The sequence below is a fragment of the Scyliorhinus torazame genome, chromosome 10, assembly GCF_047496885.1.
Source record: "Scyliorhinus torazame isolate Kashiwa2021f chromosome 10, sScyTor2.1, whole genome shotgun sequence".
NCBI lineage: Eukaryota > Metazoa > Chordata > Chondrichthyes > Carcharhiniformes > Scyliorhinidae > Scyliorhinus > Scyliorhinus torazame.
Genome location: NC_092716.1, coordinates 205,745,457 through 205,768,568, shown reverse-complemented (window position 1 = coordinate 205,768,568; position 23,112 = coordinate 205,745,457). Strand labels below are relative to the sequence as shown.

At 48.6% G+C, this 23,112-nt stretch overlaps 1 protein-coding gene across 1 annotated transcript in view; it reads right to left on the bottom strand.

Annotated features, from left to right (window-relative positions):
* otog (otogelin) overlaps window positions 1–23,112 on the bottom strand; it is a 431,253-nt gene that overhangs the window by 56,430 nt on the left and 351,711 nt on the right. The window contains exons 47-49 of the mRNA XM_072517704.1: window positions 22,275–22,413; window positions 11,755–11,946; window positions 11,297–11,509 (exon numbers count right to left, since the gene is read on the bottom strand). Of these exons, the coding sequence (XP_072373805.1) occupies window positions 11,297–11,509; window positions 11,755–11,946; window positions 22,275–22,413 (544 nt within the window). The remainder of the gene's footprint in view (window positions 1–11,296; window positions 11,510–11,754; window positions 11,947–22,274; window positions 22,414–23,112) is intronic.

Sequence of the window (23,112 nt, the reverse complement as noted above, 5' to 3'; positions counted from 1 at the left end):
AACCATTCCTGCCCCTGTTCTATCCACGTCTCTGTAATGGCCACAACATCGTAGTCCCAGGTACCAATCCATGCTTCAAGCTCACCAACCTTGGGCGTCATTCTCCGACCCCCCGCCGGGTTGGAGAATCGCCGGGGGCTGCCGTGAATCCCGCCCCCGCCGGTTGCCGAAGTCTCCGGCACCGGATATTCGACGGGGGCAGGAATCAGGCTGCGCCGCTCGATTCTCCGGCCCGGATGGGCCGAAGTCCTGCCGATAAATTGCCTGTCCCGCCGGCGTGGATTAAACCACCTTTTGAACCGCGGGACAAGGCGGCATGGGTGGGCTCCAGGGTCCTGGGGGGGGGCGCGGGGCGATCTGGCCCCAGGGGGGTGCCCTCACGGTGGCCTGGCCCGTGATCGGGGCCCACCGATCCGCGGGCGGGCCTGTGTCGTGGGGGCACTCTTTCCCTTCCGCCACCGCCACGGTCTCCACCATGGCGGAGGCGGAAGAGACTCTCTCCACTGCGCATGCGTGGGAAACTGTCAGCGGCCGCTGACGCTCCCACGCATGCGCCGCCCGGGGATGTCATTTCCGTGCCAGCTGGAAATTCCATCGGCGCCGGCCTAGCCCCTCAATGTTGGGGCTCGGCCCCCAAAGATGCGGAGCATTCCGCACCTTTGGGGCGGCGCGATGCCCGTCTGATTGGCGCCGTTTTGGGCGCCAGTCAGCGGACATCGCGCCGTTTCGGGAGAATTTTGCCCCTTATTCCTGATGCTCCTCGCATTGAAGTAGACACACTTCAAACCACCTTCATGCTTGCAGGTCCACTCTTATTACCTTGGTACCTTCCTCAGTATTGCACTACCCTCAACTTCCTGAACTCCAGCAACGCTATCTCCTGGACTACAAATCAGTTTCCCATCCCCCTGCCAAATTAGTTTAACCACCCCCCCGAAGAGCTGCAGCAAATTTCCCTCCCAGGATATTGGTGCCCCTCTGGTCAGGTGCAACCCGTCCTGTTTGTACAGGTCCCACCTTCCCCAGAATTATCCAAGTAACTGAAACCCTCCCTCCTACACCATCCCTGTAGCCAAGTGTTTAACTGCACTCTCTCCCTGTTCCTCACCTCACTAGCACGTGGCACTGGCAGCAAACCAGAGATGACAACACGGTCTGTCCTGGCTCTCAGCTTCCACCCTAGCTCCCTGAATTCCTGTTTCACATCCCTGTCCCTTTTCCTACCTATTTTGTTGGTACCGATGTGTACCGTGACTTGTGGCTGCTCCCCCTCCCCCTTAAGGATCCTGAAAACACGATCAGAGATGTCACGGACCTTGGCACCCGGGAGGCAACACACCAACCGTGTGTTGCCTCCCGTGCCACAGAACCGCCTATCTGTACCTCTAACTATAGAGTCTCCAATAACTAATGCTCTCCTTCTCTCCCCCCTTCCCTTCTGAGCCACAGGGACAGACTCAGTGCCAGAGACCTGGTCACCGTGGCTTACCTCTGGTAGGTCCCCCCCACCAACAGTATCCAAAACGGTATACCTGTTATTGAGGGGAACAAACGCAGGGGATCCCTGCACTGACTGCTTCTTCCCCCTCCTTTTAAACGTCATCCAGCTACCTTTATTCTTCAGAGTAACTACATCCCTGTAGCTTCTATCTATAACCAAGCAAGGATAATCCAGGGAACTACAGGCCGGTGAGCCTTACGTCAGTGGTAGGGAAATTACTGGAGAGAATTCTTCGAGACAGGATCTACACCCATTTGGAAGCAAATGGACGTATTAGTGAGAGGCAGCATGGTTTTGTGAAGGGGAGGTTGTGTCTCACTAACTTGATAGAGTTTTTCGAAGAGGTCACAAAGATGATTGATGCAGGTAGGGCAGTGGATGTTGTCTATATGGACTTCAGTAAGGCCTTTAACAAGGTCCCACATGGTAGACTAGTACAAAAGGTGAAGTCACACGGGATCAGGGGTGAGCTGGCAAGGTGGATACAAAACTGGCTAGGTCATAGAAGGCAGGGAGTAGCAATGGAAGGATGCTTTTCTAATTGGACGGCTGTGAACATAGAACATAGAAAATACAGCACAGAACAGGCCCTTCGGCCCACGATGTTGTGCCGAACCTTTGTCCTAGATTAATCATAGATTATCATTGAATTTACAGTGCAGAAGGAGGCCATTCGGCCCTTTGAGTCTGCACCGGCTCTTGGAAAGAGCACCATACCCAAACTCAACACCTCCACCCAACACCAAGGGCAATTTGGACATTAAGGGCAATTTATCATTGGCCAATTCACCTAACCCGCACATCTTTGGACTGTGGGAGGAAACCGGAGCACCCGGAGGAAACCCACGCAGACACGGGGAGGACGTGCAGACTCCGCACAGACAATGACCCAAGCCGGAATCGAACCTGGGACCATGGAGCTGTGAAGCAATTGTGCTATCCACAATGCTACCGTGCTGCCCTTAAGAACAAATAAATCTACATTATATCATTTTACCGTCATCCATGTACCTATCCAATAGCTGCTTGAATATCCTTAATGTTTCCGACTCGACTACTTCCACAGGCAGTGCATTCCATGCCCCCACTACTCTCTGGGTAAAGAACCTACCTCTGATATCCCTCCTACATCTTCCACCTTTCACCTTAAATTTATGTAATGGTGTGTTCCACCTGGGGAAAAAGTCTCTGACTGTCTACTCTATCTATTCCCCTGATCATCTTATAAACCTCTATCAAGTCGCCCCTCATCCTTCTCCGCTCAAATGAGAAAAGGCCTAGCACCCTCAACCTTTCCTCGTAAGACCTACTCTCCATTCCAGGCAACATCCTGGTAAATCTTCTTTGCACCTTTTCCAGAGCTTCCACATCCTTCCTAAAATGAGGCGACCAGAACTGTACACAGTACTCCAAATGTGGCCTTACCAAAGTTTTGTACAGCTGCATCATCACCTCACGGCTCTTAAATTCAATCCCTCTGTTAATGAACGCGAGCACACCATAGGCCTTCTTCACAGCTCTATCCACTTGAGTGGCAACTTTCAAAGATGTATGAACATAGACCCCAAGATCTCTCTGCTCCTCCACATTGCCAAGAACTCTACCGTTAACCCTATATTCCGCATTCATATTTGTCCTTCCAAAATGGACAACCTCACACTTTTCAGGGTTAAACTCCATCTGCCACTTCTCAGCCCAGCTCTGCATCCTATCTATGTCTCTTTGCAGCCGACAACAGCCCTCCTTACTATCCACAACTCCACCAATCTTTGTATCGTCTGCAAATTTACTGACCCACCCTTCAACTCCCTCATCCAAGTCATTAATGAAAATCACAAACAGCAGAGGACCCAGAACTGATCCCTGCGGTACGCCACTGGTAACTGGGATCCAGGCTGAATATTTGCCATCCACCACCACTCTCTGACTTCTATCGGTTAGCCAGTTCGTTATCCAACTGGCCAAATTTCCCACTATCCCATGCCTCCTTACTTTCTGCATCAGCCTACCATGGGGAACCTTATCAAATGCCTTACTAAAATCCATGTACACTACATCCACTGCTTTACCTTCATCCACATGCTTGGTCACCTCCTCAAAGAATTCAATAAGATTTGTAAGGCAAGACCTACCCCTCACAAATCCGTGCTGACTATCCCTAATCAAGCAGTGTCTTTCCAGATGCTCAGAAATCCTATCCTTCAGTACCCTTTCCATTACTTTGCCTACCACCGAAGTAAGAATAACTGGCCTGTAATTCCCAGGGTTATCCCTAGTTCCTTTTTTGAACAGGGGCACGACATTCGCCACTCTCCAATCCCCTGGTACCACCCCTGTTGACAGTGAGGACGAAAAGATCATTGCCAACGGCTCTGCAATTTCATCTCTTGCTTCCCATAGAATCCTTGGATATATCCCGTCAGGCCCGGGGGACTTGTCTATCCTCAAGTTTTTCAAAATGCCCAACACATCTTCCTTCCTGACAAGTATTTCCTCGAGCTTACCAATCTGTTTCACACTGTCCTCTCCAACAATATCGCCCCTCTCATTTGTAAATACAGAAGAAAAATACTCATTCAAGACCTCTCCTATCTCTTCAGACTCAATACACAATCTCCCGCTACTGTCCTTGATCGGACCTACCCTCGCTCTAGTCATTCTCATATTTCTCACATATGTGGAAAAGGCCTTGGGGTTTTCCTTGATCCTACCCGCCAAAGATTGTTCATGCCCTCTCTTAGCTCTCCTAATCCCTTTCTTCAGTTCCCTCCTGGCTATCTTGTATCCCTCCAATGCCCTGTCTGAACCTTGTTTCCTCAGCCTTACATAAGTCACCTTTTTCCTCTTAACAAGACATTCAACCTCTCTTGTCTACCATGGTTCCCTCACTCGACCATCTCTTCCCTGCCTGACAGGGACATACATATCAAGGACACATAGCACCTGTTCCTTGAACAAGTTCCACATTTCACTTGTGTCCTTCCCTACCAGCCTATGTTCCCAACTTATGCACTTCAATTCTTGTCTGACAACATCGTATTTACCCTTCCCCCAATTGTAAACCTTGCCCTGTTGCACGTACCTATTCCTCTCCATTACTAAAGTGAAAGTCACAGAATTGTGGTCACTATCTCCAAAATGCTCCCCCACTAACAAATCTATCACTTGCCCTGGTTCATTACCCAGTTCTAAATCCAATATTGCCCCTCCTCTGGTCGGACAATCTACATACTGTGTTAGAAAAGCTTCCTGGACACACTGCACAAACACCACCCCATCCAAACTATTTGATCTAAAGAGTTTCCACTCAATATTTGGGAAGTTAAAGTCGCCCATGACTACTTCCCTATGACTTCTGCACCTTTCCAAAATCTGTTTCCCAATCTGTTCCTCCACATCTCTGTTACTATTGGGGGGCCTATAGAAAACTCCTAACAAGGTGACTGCTCCTTTCCTATTTCTGACTTCAACCCATACTACCTCAATAGGGTGATACTCCTCGAACTGCCTTTCTGCAGCTGTTATACTATCTCTAATTAATAATGCCACCCCCCCACCTCTTTTACCACCCTCCCTAATCTTATTGAAACATCTATAACCAGGGACCTCCAACAACCATTTCTGCCCCTCTTTTATCCAAGTTTCCGTGATGGCCACCACATCGTAGTCCCAAGTACCGATCCATGCCTTAAGTTCACCCACCTTATTCCTGATGCTTCTTGCGTTGAAGTATACACACTTCAACCCATCTCCGTGCCTGCAAATACTCTCCTTTGTCAGTGTTCCCTTCCCCACTGCCTCATTACATGCTTTGGCGTCCTGAATATCGGCTACCTTAGTTGCTGGACTACAAATCCGGTTCCCATTCCCCTGCCAAATTAGTTTAAACCCTCCCGAAGAGTACTAGCACACCTCCCTCCCAGGATATTGGTGCCCCTCTGGTTCAGATGCAACCCGTCCTGCTTGTACAGGTCCCACCTTCCCCAGAATGCGCTCCAATTATCCAAATACCTGAAGCCCTCCCTCCTACACCATTCCTGCAGCCACGTGTTCAACTGCACTCTCTCCCTATTCCTAGCCTCGCTATCACGTGGCACCGGCAACAAACCAGAGATGACAACTCTGTCTGTCCTGGCTTTCAACTTCCAGCCTAACTCCCTAAACTTGTTTATTACCTCCACACCCCTTTTCCTACCTATGTCATTGGTACCAATGTGCACCTCGACTTCTGGCTGCTCACCCTCCCCCTTCAGGATCCTGAAGACACGATCCGAGACATCCCTGGCCCTGGCACCCGGGAGGCAACATACCTTCCGGGAGTCTCGCTCGCGACCACAGAATCTCCTATCTATTCCCCTAACCATTGAATCTCCTACAACTATTGCTTTTCTATTCTCCCCCCTTCCCTTCTGAGCCCCAGAGCCAGACTCTGTGCCAGAGACCGGACCGCTAGGGCCTTCCCCCGGTAGGTCATCCCCCCCAACAGCATCCAAAACGGTATACTTGTTTTGAAGGGGAACGGCCACGAGGGATCCCTGCACTGTCTGCCTGTTTGTTTTTTTCCCCCTGACTGTAACCCAGCTATTCTTGTCCTGTACCTTGGGTGTGGTTACCTCCCTGTAACTCTTCTCAATCACCCCCTCTGCCTCCCGGATGATCCGAAGTTCATCCAGCTTCAGCTCCAGTTCCCTAACACGGTCTTTGAGGAGCTGAAGTTGGGTGCACTTCCCGCAGGTATAGTCAGTGGGGACACCGGTGGTATCCCTCACCACCCACATCCTACAGGAGGAGCATGTAACTGGCCTAGCCTCCATCCCCTCTTACCTTAAAGAATATAGCTGCTGTGTGGACTAACTAGATCTCCGCCCTCCGACTCTGCTCCCAGTCAGCTACACTTCCTGTAAATTCCTGGCTCTCCTCGCGCTCTTTGCGGAAATGTCGGAAACAAAATGAAAGGAGCACCTTACTCCCTCCTCACCTAACTCCCTCGGTCACCAAACTCTCACTATCGCACTCAAAAAGCACCAAATTCAGCACTCACTGCAAACTAGTGGTGTTCTACAGGGATCAGTGATGGGACCTTTGCTATTTGTAGTAGATATAGATGATTTGGAGGAAAATGTAACTGGTCTGATCAGTAAGTTTGCAGATGACACAAAGGTTGGTGGAATTGCGGATAGCGATGAGGACTGTCAGAGGATACAGCAGGATTTAGATTGTTTGGAGACTTGGGCGGAGAGATGGCAAATGGAGTTTAATCCGGACAAATGTGAGGTAATGCATTTTGGAAGCTCTAATGCAGGTAGGGAATATACAGTGAATGGTAGAACCCTCAAGAGTATTGAAAGTCAGAGAGATCTAGATGTACAGGTCCACAGGTCACTGAAAGGGGCAACACAGGTGGAGAAGGTAGTCAAGAAGGCATACGGCATGCTTGTCTTCATTGGCCGGGGCAGTGAGTATAAGAATTGGCAAGTCATGTTGCAGCAGTATAGAACTTTTGTTAGGCCACACTTGGAGTATAGTGTTCAATTCTGGTCGCCACACGAGCAGAAGGATGTGGAGGCTTTAGAGAGGGTGCAGAAGAGATTTACCAGAATGTTGCCTGGTATGGAGGGCATTAGCTATGAGGAGAGGTTCAATAAACTCGGTTTGTTCTCACTGGAACGACGGAGGTTGAGGGGCAACCTGATAGAGGTCTACAAAATTATGAGGGGCATAGACAGAGTGGATAGTAATAAAAGGGTCAATTATTAGGGGGCATAGGCTTAAGGTGCGAGGGGCAACGTTTAGAGTAGATGTACGAGGCAAGTTTTTTACACAGAGGGTAGTGGGTGCCTGGAACTCGCTGCCGGAGGAGGTGGTGGAAGCAGGGACGATAGTGACATTTAAGGGGCATCTTGACCAATACATGAATAGGATTGGAATAGAGGGATACGGACCCAGGAAGTGTGGAAGATTGTAGTTTAGTCGGGCAGCATGGTCGGCACGGGCTTGGAGGGCCGAAGGGCCTGTTCCTGTGCTGTACTTTTCTTTGTTCTTTGTTCTTTGTATAACCGACTCTGCCTCCCGAATGATCCTCAGTTCATCCAGCTCCAGTTCCAGTTCCCTCACACGGTCTTTGAGGAGCTGGAGATGGGTGCACTTCCCGCAGGTGAACTCAGCAGGGCAACTGACGGCATTTGATAAGGTTCCCTATGGTACGCACATTCAGAAGGTTAGGGAGCATGGGATACAGGGAAATTTGGCTGTCTGGATACAGAATTGGCTGGCCGAAAGAAGACAGTGAGTGGCAGTGAATGGAAAGTATTCCGCCTGGAGTTCGGTGACCAGTGGTGTCCAGCAGAGATCTGCTCTGGGACCTCTGCACTTTGTGGTTTTTATAAATGATTTGGATGAGGAAGTGGAAGAGTGGGTTAGTAAATTTGCCGATGACACGAAGGCTGGTAGGAGTTGAAGATAGTGTCGAGGGTTGTTGCAGGTTACAAGGGCAGCATGGTAGCACAGTGGTTAGCACAGTTTCTTCACAGCTTCAGAGTCCCAGGTTTGATTCCCGGCTTGGGTCTCTGTGCATAATCTGTACATTCTCTTCGTGTCTGCGTGGGTTTCCTCCAGTTACTCCGGTTTGCTCCCACAGTCCAATGGTGTGCACGTTAGGTGGATTGACCATGCTAAATTGCCCTTAGTGTCCAGAAACGTTAGGTGGGGTTACTTGGTTACGGGGATAAGGTGGCAGCATGGGCTTGAATAGGTGCTCTTTCCAAGGGCCGGTGCAGGCTCGATTGGCCGAATGGCCTTCTTCTGCACTGTAAATTCTGTGATTCTATGACACTGACAGGATGCAGAACTGGGCTGAGAAGTGGCAGATGGAGTTCAACCTAGATAAATGTGAAGTGATTCATTTTGGAAGGTCGAATTTGAATGCTGAATACAGGGTTAAAGGCAGGATTCTTGGAAGTGTGGAGGAACAGAGGGATCTTGCGGTCCACGTACATAGATCCATCAAAGTTGCCACCCAGGTTAATAGGGTTGTTAAGAAGGCGTATGGTGTGTTGGCTTTCATTAACAGGGGTATTGAGTTTAAGAACCACAAGGTTTTTCTGCAGCTTTACAAAACCCTGGTTAGACCACACTTGGAATATTGTGTCCTGTCCTGGTTGCCTCATTATAGGAAGGATGTGGGTGCTTCGGAGAGGGTGCAGAGGAGATTTACCAGGATGCTGCCTGGACTGGAGGGCATGTCTTATGAAAAAAGGTTGAGAGAGCTAGGGCTTTTCTCACTGGAGCGAAGAAGGAAGAAAGGCGACTTGACACAGGTGTACAAGGTGATGAGAGGTATGGATAGAGTGGATAGCCAGAGACTTTTTCTCAGGGTGGAATTGGCTGTCACGAGGGGACATAATTTTAAGGTGATTGGAGAAAGGTACAGGGGAGATGTCAGAGGTAGGTTCTTTACACAGAGAGTGGTGGGTGCATGGAATGCGCTGCCTGCGGAGGTAGTGGAGTCAGAGTCATTAGGGACATTTAAGCGACTCTTAGACAGGCACATGAACAGCATTAAATTGAAGGGGTGTAGGTTAGGTTGATCTCAGAAAAGGATAAAAGGTTGGCACAATGTCGTCTGCTGAAGGGCCTGTACTGTGCTGTACTGTTCTCTATTCCATGTTCTAAAATAGAGATGGAGGGTCAGATGATGTGTTGTTCCTGCATGATGTGGGAGTTGTTGGACCCCATTGTGGTTTCTAGTGAGCACATCTGAAGTAAGTGTTGGTTGCTTGAGGAACTCTGGCTGAGAGTTGATGAACTGGATTCTGAGCTTCAGACGCTGCGACACATCAGGGAGGGGGAGAGTTACCTGGATTCTGTGTCCCAGAAGGCAGTCACAGACCTTAGACTAACTAACTTGAATTTGACCAGTGGTCAGGGACAGGAGACTGTGGCTGTGAGTGAGGCAGGTAGTTGGATTCAGGAGATAGGGTTACAGGAGCCTCAGCTCTTGTCCCTGTCCAACAGGTTTGAGATTCTTGCTCCCTGTGTGGACAGGAATGGGGACTGCAGGGAGGATGAGCAAACTGACCAGCACTGTGATGCAGGGAGCCATTCAAGTGGGGCGAGAGATACAAATGTAGTCATAATAGGGGATAGTATAGTTAGGTGCATTAACATTGTTCTCTGTGACCAGGATCGAGTTAATAAATTGTATATTATTCCAAATTAGGAGTTCCCAGTGTTCCCCAATGCCAGATGGACTAAGCTTTTGACCAGGGATCCTATCATTACAATTTGGGATTTGTTTTCATTGGGTGGATCAGGCAGAAAATGGTGTGACTGGAGCAGCCACTGAAACAAAAAGGGGGTCGAAGCCGTAGAGTGAAACAAAAAGGAAGGAACAAGTAGTTAGTAAGTTTGCAGATGACACCAAAATTGGTGGCATAATGGATAGTGAAGAAGATTACATAAGTTTGCAACAGGATCTTGATCAATTGGGCCGATGAATGGCAGATGGAGTTTAATTTGGATAAATGTGACGTGATGCATTTTGGTCGATTAAATCAGGGCAGGACCTATTCAGTTAATGGTAGGGAGTTGGGGAGAGTTAAAGAACAAAGAGATCTAGGGGTACAGGTTCATTGCTCCTTGAACGTGGAGTCGCAGGTGGACAGGGTGGTGAAGAAGGCATTCAGAATGCTAGGTTTTATTGGTCAGAATATTGAATACAGGAGTTTGGACGTCTTGTTGAAGTTGTACAAGACATTACTAAGATCACACATGGAATACTGTGTTCAGTTCTGGTCACCCTATAATAGGAAGGATATTGTTAAACTGGAAAGAGTGCAGAAGAGATTTACGAGGATGCAACCAGGACTTGATGGTCTGAGCTATAAGGAGAGGCTGGATAGGCTGGGACTTTTTTCCCTGGAGCGTAGGAGGCTTTGGGGTGATCTTATAGAGGCCTATAAAATAATAAAGGGCATAGATAAGGTTGATAGTCAACATCTTTTCCCAAAGGTAGAGGAGTCTCCAACAGGGGCATAGGTTTAAGGTGAGAGGTCAGAGATACAAGAGAGAACAGAGGGGAAATTTCTTTACACAGAAGGTGGTGAGCATCTGGAACCGGCTGCCAGAGGCAGTGGTAGAGGCGGGTACAATTTTTTCCTTTAAAAAGCAGTTAGTTACATGGGCAGGATGGGTATAGAGGGATATGGGCCAAATGCAGGTAAGTGGGACTAGCTTAGTGATAGAAACTGGACGACGTGGACAAGCTGGGCCGAAGGGCCTGTTTCCATGCTGTAAACATCTATGACTTTATGACCAAGAGGGGCTGGTGGATGAGCCCAAGGAGGAGCCGGTAAATGGAAGACAGCAGCGGAAAGGGTCTGATATACAAGGAGGATCAGGGACGCCTTCATCTTCTCCAGATTCTCCTGGGATGACGCTGTGTCCATCAGCTCAACACCCCCTACCTGCTCACCCCCCCTTCCCACCTTCAACCCCACCCCACCCTTCCCCCTCCTCCAGTCACAGTGCTCCCTCTCTGACCACCATGTTATCCTTTCCAAGGGTCTATGTAACATCACTCCAAGTTGACGGGCCTGTGTTGGCACTGTCAGCAGGTCACTGTACAAGGCAGGACAATGATAACCACTCGCTGAGAGGAAAGCTCTAGTGCTCCTCATGATCTTATTAAGCCTGACTCCAGTCTTTCTGCTGACAGTAGAATCTATTTGGCTGAATCACGCCCAACATTCTTGTGACATGGATGCTTATTCATCTGCAGACCGAATTAAAACTTACCACATATTTTATTGGGGCAGCAGTTCTTATCACTAGCTAGACTAACTACTATTTCTCCAGAACGATGACAGATTGGTTCAGGGACAGCAGAGCAGTTGTGGTCCACAGTAATAATGGTCCCATTCTCCAGACACTGGTTCAGACAGCATCCATCCAGTGAGGCATTCCATGCCTCACCAGCAGCATGGGGTAATCCCCAAGTATCAGTGCAAGCTGAAAAATACAAAACATATGGAATTATCTTACTTCAGCAACAAGTCCATGCAATAAAATATGTTGAGGGTTAGCAAACAAAACAACAACTGTTCATGTCTGAGCCCATGTTTGGTGCTGCAAATATATATTTTATGTGTATATTGTGTGTATTCAGGTACATAATATATTTTAATAAAAAATTAATAGAAACATTCTGTGTCTTGTTCTTCATGACTAGAAATAGAGTGGATAATTTGATATACCACATTTCTCCTCAGGTACACACAAAGTGGAATCAAGACGATGAAGGATGGTTCCTTCTGGACAAACACATCCCTCACTCAGAATGGAGCATGATGCATCCTCAGATGGAAAAAAAGCTCTGTTCTGACACGTCTTTGCTTCACAGGTCAGTACACAAGCTTGGTATATTGTGTTAGCAGGACATGTAAAGGCTGAAAAAGCAAAGAAAAACACTCATTGTTTAATTCATTTTGGTTAAGTAGGATCTACATATTTTAAAAATTGAGTGAAGTACAGGTCAAATAAATAACAAGTTACTATGAAGATTGAGATTAACCATAAATGTTAAAATGTGATTTTTAATTTTGATTGATCTTCTCTAATCTTCTTGAGTAATGCTGAAAAAAAGACATCTGTTTCTGAGACTAAGTGCTGATGCCAATGGAGAATCCGTGGACTTTTATGACAGAAAATCCGATGCCGCACCTGGACTGATTCCACTACCGTTGAGGGGCTAGCACAGTGCTGCTTGGAACACAATCGATTCCAATGAAAAACGTTGCGCGATTCACTGGGTCCATGATCGACACCCGGGAGACTGACAAACTGCAGCCACACACATTGCACTCCCTACACACACTTATCCCAGCTAAAAAGATGGCACTGGTAGCACTGGAGCAGCCCATACAGCTGATGGGTCGGCTGGGGCCAGAGGGCACCCAGGGATTGCCCTGGGGAGACAGCTATAGGTTCAAAGTGGGCTGTAAGCAGTGTGCACAGCTGCATGGCTAATCTGCTGGCTGCAGCTAAGGTGCTCCATGCTCGTCCACCCCGATCCCACAACCCACCTCCTGGTCAACCCCACTACTCCGTCCAGCCCTGGCAGAAGCCCCCCGGCCAGCGGCACAACTGTCAACACCTTCCATACCGCCTCTCTCTCCCTCAGCAGCCGCCACGCCGATTTCATGATTTGTAAAAGCATATGTGAAACATGCCGTTGGGAACTCGGCCCATCAGAGGCGGAGAATCGCCGAGGCCCTGGAAAGTACTGGGCCTGGCCCGCTAATGATATGCAAATAGTGTCTACTGTACGTGCGGAGTGAAATGCATTGATGCCGTTTTCGAGGTGATGGAGAATCGCGATTTGGTGTCAAATCGGTGCCTGCCGCAATTTTGGCGCCGGAAGCTATTCTCTGCCCAATCGCATTTCCCGATTTCAGCGTTGGTTAACGGAGAATCCCGCCGGCTGTCTTTTACTATTTTAAAAGCTTTTAATCTAGCACTCATCAGGACCAGAGCAAGAATGCCAAATGTCAAAAAGAACAGCACTTTATATTCCATGAGAAAGGTTGACAAGTAAGTTCTGAGTGGTCGAGGTGTTTGTGGTGATGTACATCAATTTAAATGCATGTAGGCTAGCTAGACATTAGAGGGAGCACAAGAGACATCACATACACACTCAACCAATAGATCAGTTAGATATGACACGACCAATGGACATTCACGATACACACAGAGGTGACATGACCACAGGGGGGCATTACACCAACCCATATATAAAGGACACCACACACATGATCTGCCTCTTTCCAGTGGAGACAGTCAGTGAGTAGAGACACAGGGTTGATTCAATATTACACCCACCACGTGGATTGCAGCAGCTGGTTAGTCAGTCTGGGTAGCTATAGTAGGATTAGCAGTAGTGTCTAACCCGAGTAATAGAAGTGTAAATAGTTTAATAAACGTGTTGAAGTTATCTCCACGTCTGAACCTTCCTTTGTCAAGTGCACCACAAGAAAGCCGCTTATGTTACACCTACAACATAACAAATCAGTGTCGCCATGGCAAATGCACCCGAAAGCTACTGTTCCCCCATGCTTTTGTTTATTCAAAAAAGGTGCAATGTCTGGACATATTCATTTTGCCTGCAGGGGACAGGTCCCTGTATATGAATATATGCAGCTTCTAGCAAGCGAAAGTGAGCCACATTGCAAGTCTTCAGCACACCTGGGATTGTTCTTCTTCCAAGACTACTTAGCTCCAGAATTCACTATAACCTTGGTCCAAATATGGAGATAAGAGCTGAATTCCAAAAGTGAAGCTCATTAAGGCAGCATTTGATAGAGTGTGGCATCAAGGAGCCCAAGCAAATCTGAAGTTAAAGCGAATCAGGACTCATACCAGCATCTAAGATCATTATGTTGTTGGAGACCAATCATGTCAGCAGCTGGACATTACTGCAAGCATTCCTCAATGTAGTGTCTTAAGCCTAACCATCTCCAGCTGCTCCATCAATGACCTTTGCTCCATCATAAGGTCAGAAGTGTGCATATTCATTGAATATTGGAACAGAACACTGAACATTTGCTACTCCTGAGATATTGAGGCAGTCTGTGTCTTCATGAAGCAGGCAATATTCATATTTGGGCTAATAACTGGCATACATTTAAGTGCCAGGCAATGACCATCTCCTACAATAGGGAATCTAATGATCTTGCCTTGGCATTCAACTGCATTACCATCACTGAGTCCGGGACTTCCGGGTGTGGCGATGACCAGCTAAGTCGCACGTTTCGGCAGCTCCCGGTGGAACAGACTTTTGGGCTCTTGATAGGAGCCCCAACGGCAATTTTAACGGCTAAAAACACCGTGCGGTAAACCAGAAGGGAATTCCCCCTGGACACGGATGGAAAAAGGAGAGGAAAGTGGCCGGATTGCAGCGGATCCTTTGGAACAGCGGCAAGGAAGGCAAGCAAAAACCAAGATGGCGTCGGAAGGTGGCAGTTTCACATGGGGCCCTGAACAACAAGAGTTCTTGAAATGCTGCGTGGAAGAGATAAAAAAGGAAATGAAGAAAGAGCTGTTGGCCCCGATACTACAGGCGATTGAAGGGCTAAAGGAGGAACAAAAGACCCAGGAGCGGGAGCTTCGGGTCGTGAAGGCGAAGGCAGCCGAGAATGAGGACGATATACAGGGCCTGGTGGTGAAGACGGAGATACAGGAGGCACATCAGAAATGATGTGCGGAGAGGTTGGAGGCACTGGAAAACAACGCAAGGAGGAACAACCTGAGGATTCTTGGTCTTCCTGAAGGTGTGGAGGGTGCGGACGTCGGGGCATATGTGAGCACGATGCTGCACTCGTTAATGGGAGCGGAGGCCCCGGCGGGTCCGTTGGAGGTGGAGGGAGCATACCGAGTTATGGCGCGAGGACCGAGAGCAGGAGAAACTCCCAGAGCCATAGTGGTGAGATTCCTCCGTTTTAAGGATAGAGAAATGGTCCTTAGATGGGCGAAGAAAACTCGGAGCAGTAAATGGGAGAACGCGGTGATCCGCGTTTATCAAGACTGGAGTGCGGAGGTGGCGAGAAGGAGGGCGAGCTTTAATCAGGCCAAGGCGGTGCTTCATAAAAGGAAGATAAAATTTGGAATGCTGCAACCGGCAAGACTGTGGGTCACATATCAAGGGAGGCACCACTACTTTGAGACGGCGGATGAAGCGTGGACTTTTATTGTAGAAGAAAAACTGGAATGAGTGGATTATTAAAAAGAACGTTTGGACAAAGTGGTGGGGCGAATGTGGGGGGCGAAGAGGGGTTTCATGTTCTAATCCTGCGGTGTGGTAACTTTTCTCTCTCACACAGGGGGTGATGGGGGAGGTGGGGAGGGAGAGGAGATGGGGCGTTGGCCATGGGGGGCGGGGCCAAGGGAGAAGCGCGGGCTTGGCTCCCGCGCTATGATAATTATGGCGGGAATAGAGAAGCAGGAAGGAGGGGGCGTCGCGCGGTGCGAGCCGTGGTCACGGGGGGAAGCCGAGGTCAGCCAGAGTTTGCTGACTTCTGGGAGCAACATGGGGGGAGTAATTACGCTAGCGGGGGGTCTAGCGGGGGGGGTGGGAGGGGGGAATTACTGGGTTGCTGCTGCTGGGGAAAGGGGGGAGCGGGTACGGGATAGGATGGGCGGGGGGGGCACCGCCTGGGGGAGATACAGCTGCGTGGGAACTGGGTGAGAAGCTGGAAAAAGATGATGGCTAATCGGCAAGGGGGGGGGGGTGGGAAGCCCCCCAACTCGGCTGATCACGTGGAACGTGAGAGGGCTCAACGGGCCGATAAAGAGGGCACGGGTACTCGCACACCTTAAGAAACTTAAAGCAGATGTGGTTATGTTACAGGAAACGCACCTGAAACTGATAGACCAGGTTAGGCTGCGCAAAGGATGGGTGGGGCAGGTGTTCCATTCGGGGCTAGATGCGAAAAACAGGGGGGTGGCTATATTAGTGGGGAAGCGGGTAATGCTCGAGGCAAAGACTATAGTGGCGGATAACGGGGGCAGATACGTGATGGTGAGTGGCAAACTACAGGGAGAGACGGTGGTTTTGGTAAACGTGTATGCCCCGAACTGGGATGATGCCAATTTTATGAGGCGGATGCTAGGACGCATTCCGGACCTGGAGACGGGAAAGCTGATAATGGGGGGAGACTTTAACACGGTGTTGGAACCAGGGCTGGATAGGTCGAAGTCCAGGACTGGAAGGAGGCCGGCAGCAGCCAAGGTGCTTAAAGATTTTATGGAGCAGATGGGAGGTGTGGACCCGTGGAGATTCAGTAGACCTAGGAGTAAGGAGTTCTCGTTTTTCTCCTATGTCCATAAAGTCTATTCGCGCATAGACTTTTTCGTGCTGGGTAGGGCATTGATCCCGAAGGTGAGGGGAACGGAGTATACGGCTATAGCCATTTCGGATCACGCCCCACACTGGGTGGACTTGGAGATAGGGGAGGAAACAGGAGGGCGCCCACCCTGGAGAATGGACATGGGACTAATGGCGGATGAGGGGGTGTGTCTAAGGGTGAGGGGATGTATTGAAAAGTACTTGGAACTCAATGACAATGGGGAGGTCCAGGTGGGAGTGGTCTGGGAGGCGTTGAAGGCGGTGGTTAGGGGGGAGCTGATATCAATAAGGGCACATAAAGGGAAGCAGGAGAGTAAGGAACGGGAGCGGTTGCTGCAAGAACTTTTGAGGGTGGACAGACAATATGCGGAAGCACCGGAGGAGGGATTGTACAGGGAAAGGCAAAGGCTGCATGTGGAATTTGACTTGCTGACTACAGGCACTGCAGAGGCACAATGGAGGAAGGCACAGGGTGTACAGTATGAATATGGGGAGAAGGCGAGCAGGTTGCTGGCACACCAATGAGGAAAAGGTGAGCAGCGAGGGAAATAGGGGGAGTGAGGGACGAGGAAGGAGAGATGGAGCGGGGAGCGGAGAGAGTGAATGAAGTGTTCAAGACATTTTATAAAAAATTATATGAAGCTCAACCCCCGGATGGGAGGGAGAGAATGATGGACTTTTTGGATCGGCTGGAAATTCCCAAGGTGAAAGAGCAGGAAAGGGTGGGACTGGGAGCACAGATCGAGGTAGAAGAAGTGGTGAAAGGAATTAGGAACATGCAGACGGGAAAGGCCCCGGGACCGGACGGATTCCCAGTCGAATTTTAGAGAAAATATTTGGACTTGCTCGCCCCGGTACTGACGAGGACCTTTAATGAGGCAAAGGAAAGGGGACAACTGCCCCCGACTACGTCTGAAGCAACGATATCGCTTCTCTTAAAGAAGGAAAAGGACCCGCTACAATGCGGGTCCTACAGACCAATTTCCCTCCTAAATGTGGATGCCAAGGTCCTGGCCAAGGTAATGGCAATGAGAATAGAGGAATGTGTCCCGGGGGTGGTTCACGAGGACCAAACTGGGTTTGTGAAGGGGAGACAGCTGAACACGAATATACGGAGGCTGTTAGGGGTAATGATGATGGCCCCACCAGAGGGTGAAACAGAGATAGTAGTGGCGATGGATGCCGAGAAAGCATTTGATAGAGTGGAATGGGATTATTTGTGGGAGGTGTTGAGGAGATTTGGTTTTGGAGAGGGGTATGTTAGATGGGTGCAGCTATTGTATAGGGCCCCAGTGGCGAGTGTGGTCACGAATGGACGGGGATCGGCATATTTTCGGCTCCATAGAGGGACAAGGCAGGGATGCCCTCTGTCCCCATTACTGTTTGCACTGGCGATTGAGCCCCTGGCGATAGCGCTGAGGGGTTCCAAGAAGTGGAGGGGAGTACTTAGGGGAGGAGAAGAACACCGGGTATCTTTGTATGTGGACGATTTGCTACTATATGTGGCGGATCCGGCGGAGGGGATGCCAGAAATAATGCGGATACTTGGGGAGTTTGGGGATTTTTCAGGGTATAAATTGAACATGGGGAAGAGTGAGCTGTTTGTGGTGCATCCTGGGGAGCAGAGTAGAGAAATAGAGGACCTACCGTTGAGGAAGGTAACAAGAGACTTTCGTTACCTGGGGATCCAGATAGCTAAGAATTGGGGCACACTGCACAGGTTAAATTTAACGCGGTTGGTGGAACAGATGGAGGAAGATTTCAAGAGATGGGATATGGTAGCCCTGTCAATGGCAGGGAGGGTGCAGGCGGTTAAGATGGTGGTCCTCCCGAGATTCCTCTTTGTGTTTCAGTGCCTCCCGGTGGTGATCACGAAGGCTTTTTTTAAAAGGATTGAAAAGAGCATCATGGGTTTTGTTTGGGCCGGGAAGACCCCGAGAGTGAGGAAGGGATTCTTACAGCGTAGCAGGGATAGGGGGGGGCTGGCACTACCGAGCCTAAGTGAGTACTATTGGGCCGCTAATATTTCAATGGTGAGTAAGTGGATGGGAGAGGAGGAGGGAGCGGCGTGGAAGAGATTAGAGAGGGCGTCCTGTAGGGGGACTAGCCTGCAGGCTATGGTGACAGCCCCATTGCCGTTCTCACCGAGGAACTACACCACAAGCCCGGTGGTGGTAGCTACACTGAAGATTTGGGGACAGTGGAGACGGCATAGGGGAAAGACTGGAGCTTTGGGGGGGTCCCCGATAAGAAACAACCATAGGTTTGCCCCGGGGGAATGGATGGGGGATATGGAATGTGGCAAAGAGCAGGAATAACGCAACTGAAAGATCTATTTGTGGATGGGAAGTTCGCGAGTCTGGGAGCGCTGACCGAGAAATATGGGTTGCCCCAAGGGAATGCATTCAGGTATATGCAACTGAGGGCTTTTGCGAGGCAACAGGTGAGGGATTTTCCGCAGCTCCCGACACAAGAGGTGCAGGACAGAGTGATCTCAAAGACATGGGTGGGGGATGGTAAGGTGTCAGATATATATAGGGAAATGAGGGACGAAGGGGAGACTATGGTAGATGAACTAAAAGGGAAATGGGAAGAAGAGCTGGGGGAGGAGATCGAGGAGGGGCTGTGGGCGGATGCCCTAAGTAGGGTAAACTCGTCGTCCTCGTGTGCCAGGCTAAGCCTGATTCAGTTTAAGGTATTACACAGGGCGCATATGACTGGAGCGCGGCTCAGTAAATTCTTTGGGGTGGAGGATAGGTGTGCGAGGTGCTCGAGAAGCCCAGCGAATCATACCCATATGTTTTGGTCATGCCCGGCACTACGGGGGTTTTGGATGGGGGTGACAAAGGTGCTTTCAAAAGTAGTGGGGGTCCGGGTCGAACCAAGCTGGGGGTTGGCTATATTTGGGGTTGCACAAGAGCCGGGAGTGCAGGAGGCGAGAGAGGCCGATGTTTTGGCCTTTGCGTCCCTAGTAGCCCGGCGCAGGATATTGCTAATGTGGAAGGAAGCCAAGCCCCCGGGGGTGGAGACCTGGATAAATGACATGGCGGGGTTTATAAAGCTAGAGCGGATTAAGTTCGTCCTAAGGGGGTCGGCTCAAGGGTTCACCAGGCGGTGGCAACCATTCGTCGAATACCTTGCGGACAGATAGATGGAAGGGGAAAAAGAAGGCAGCAGCAGCAGCCCAGGATTTGGGGGGGGGGGGGGGGGGAGGGGTGGGGGGGGGGGTGTAACTTGTGACAAGGCAGTTGCCAATTAAGGTTAGTTTTCATTTTTGTTATTTAATATTTATTCATTTTTTGTTTTTTGTTTATATAAAATAGGTCATTGTTATTTGTGCTGTTATAATATTGTGTAAAGGATGCACAATGTACTGTGTTGGTTGACCAAAAATTTTCAATAAAATATTTATTAAAAAAAAAAAATCACTGAGTCCACCACCATCAACGTCTTGGAGTCACCGCTGACAAGAAAGTTATTGGCTCAGCCATATAAATACTGTGACAACAAGAATAAATCAGACGCTGAAAATTCAACAGTGAGTAATTCACCTCCTGACTCCCAAAGCCTGTACAACAGTCCAAAGATATGCAGGTTAGGTGGATTGGCCAAGCTAAATTGCCCGTTCGTGTCCAAAGATGTGTCGGTTAGGTTACGGGGATAGGGTGGGAGAGTGAGCCTGGGTACAGTGCTCTTTAGGGTGGGTCAGTGCAGAGGCAATGAGCAAATGGCCTCCTTCTGCACTGTGGGAATACTATGATTCTATGATCTGCAAGGCATAAGTCAGGAATGTGCTAGTATACTGTCCACTTGCCTGGATGAGTGCACTCAACGCTCAAAAAGCCAGATGCCATCTGGGACAAAGTAGCCTGCTTCATCTACACCCCATCCACAAACTTAAACATTCATTTCCTCCATTGCTGGTGCACTGTGATTGCCTTGTGTAGCATGTAAAAGATAAGTTCTGGTAACTTGCCAAGGCTTCTACAACAGCAGCTTCCAAATCTTCAAGCTCTCCCTCCCAGAAGGACAAAGGCATGGAAACATCATCACTTGTAATTTCTCCTTCAAGTCACATATTATCCTTCATCGTTACTGGATAAAGATCCTGGAACTCCCTAGCTACCAGCACTGTGGATGTATGTATACCATATAATCTGCAGCAGTTCAAGAAGGCAGCTTATCACCACCTGCTCAAGGGAATTGCGGATGGGTAAAAAATTCAAGACTTGCCAGTAAATTCCACATCGCAAATAAAAATAATACCCTATCTCCCTTGTAGCCACCTGGGTTGGCCACTTCCCGACTTAAAATGGAGATCTGCAAAGAATGCAGGGAAATCCAGCCAAGCCAGGAAAAACTAGCAGGTGCAAAGTCTCCTGTGTATTAGAACTTGCAGAAACCCAGACAGCACTGAAACCAACAGCCATCTGCATATTAATGAGCGATCCCCGGAACAATTGAAACATGTAAGGTGAATAAGGCCAAGCCAGACACCTCGGCGCCAGCAAGAGCCAAGACAAAGGAAGACCAACGGACACTCAGGGACCGCCCAGCGATCAGGGAACAGCTCCAGTATTGGAGAAATCGATCCAAGTGATCGGAGCGTAGTCCAATCACTTGGAACCAGATACGGGTTCCGCCCCGAATGGCGCGAAGCCCCTGGGGACTATAAAGTAGAGTCCCCAAGTTCATAGATTATCATAGAATCATAGATTATCATAGAATTTACAGTGCAGAAGGAGGCCATTCGACCCATCGAGTCTTCACCGGCTCTTGGAAAGAGCACCCTACCCAAGGTCAACACCTCCACCCTATCCCCATAACCCAGTAACTCCACCCAACACTAAGAGCAATTTTAGACACTAAGGGCAATTTATCATGGCCAATCCACCTAACCTGCACATCTTTGGACTGTGGGAGGAAACCGGAGCACCCGGAGGAAACACACGCACACACGGGGAGGATGTGCAGACTCCGCACAGACAGTGACCCAAGCCGGAATCGAACCTGGGACCCTGGAGCTGTGAAGCAATTGTGCTATCCACAATGCTACAGTGCTGCCCTACGAAGTTCAATTCGGTCTTCTTGGCAGGATCACTCAGCAGCGCGAAACAACCCTTGACAGTGACCTGCCTAGCTGCCGCAGCAACCAAGTAAGTCTCCAGTCAACGCACGCTACGAGATAGGCGCTCCTAGCTACCAGTCTATACCAGCTTTTAAATCCCGCAGGCTCAGAATCGAACGAAAGGCCATTTGTTCCCCTGACCTAGTGGGTCAGTCCCAAAGCTAAGTATAGGCCTTTTAGTGATAGAGATAGTCTAGTAATTAGAGTTTATGCATGAGTAGTGATTGACTGTGTATAATAAATGTGTTTTGATTTGAATCTTACTAATTGGTGTGTCGAGTTATTGATCAGAACTTGAACTTGAACCTCGTGGCGGTACCATAAAGATACCTGGGGACTCTAGAGCAAAGGTTATAGAAACAGAGCAAATTAAGTAAATACACAATGAGCAACAAATTAAGAGCTAACCAAAGATAGCAACACCCTGTCCATCATTTTCTCTGTTTCTTTCTCTACCCTTTACTTTGATTGGTCTGGAAGATAGACAATTGATTAAGTCACAAGGTTCCAAGTGAGACATTGACACCACGGACAGGTTATCAATTAGTGTTTGCATCGATTTGAGGAGTAAATAAAATTTTATCTGAAGTGTGGCAATAAATAATTCAAGTAATGTCAAGCACCATGTGAAGGAAGCGCCATTGCAACAATTTAGAACCCATTGTTTTAACTTTAATCTGCATCTATGTATGTGGCTGTGATCATGCTGGAAATGTATATTAGTTTATCTAAAATGTGCAACTTACAACAATAGTCTGGTTTCCTCCACTCGAGACAAATGTTAAACTTGTTACAGAGAGCCACATATGCAGCCAGAGCAGAACAATGGTTGTTCACAAATAATGAGTCACGGATCCAGAGCTCACAAAACATTTCTGGAGAAACCTATAAGAGAAAAAAAATCCTTCACAATGATGATCTGTAAGGTAAATAATTATCAACAGTGAAGGTCAAGACAGCAGATTACATTGAGATATCCTTAATCAGGATCACAAGACCAAGTTTCTTACATGAATTCACTGTCGATGTTTTGCTATTCTCATAACATGTAACTTTTTTTTTAAGCCAAGTACTAACAATTAAACATGCAAAATTGTTAGTGGAAGAAATTGCTATATGTGTCAGATTGGTGTAATAAAGATGACTCAAAGTACTGTAATAGCACAGGTCAAGGGCAAACCAGCAGGCAAGGGGTTAAACATATACCAAGGGCAAACCAGCTAGCAAGGGGTTAAAGTCACCCACATTGGAAATGATTCAATCAGCTCACAGAGCATTTGAATATGAAAAGGGAAACACATGAGGCCCCAGTAAGTCTAAGGGATCCATTGTCCAACACATTCGCACCTCTTCTAGAAGTTAAATATGTTAAGCACAAATGCATGAGATTGTAAGGAAACATTGTATTCTTTAATCGTTTTCCCATTACGGGGACAGAAAATATGCATACTGATCACTTTGTATTGTTCCGAATGATTCAGTGACGTCAATACCTGCTTGTGACTCCGAAGAACTTTAAATATATATGCATGTAATTGAGGACAGGCAGAGTTGACTTTTGCGATCTACAGGCTAGCAGCAGAA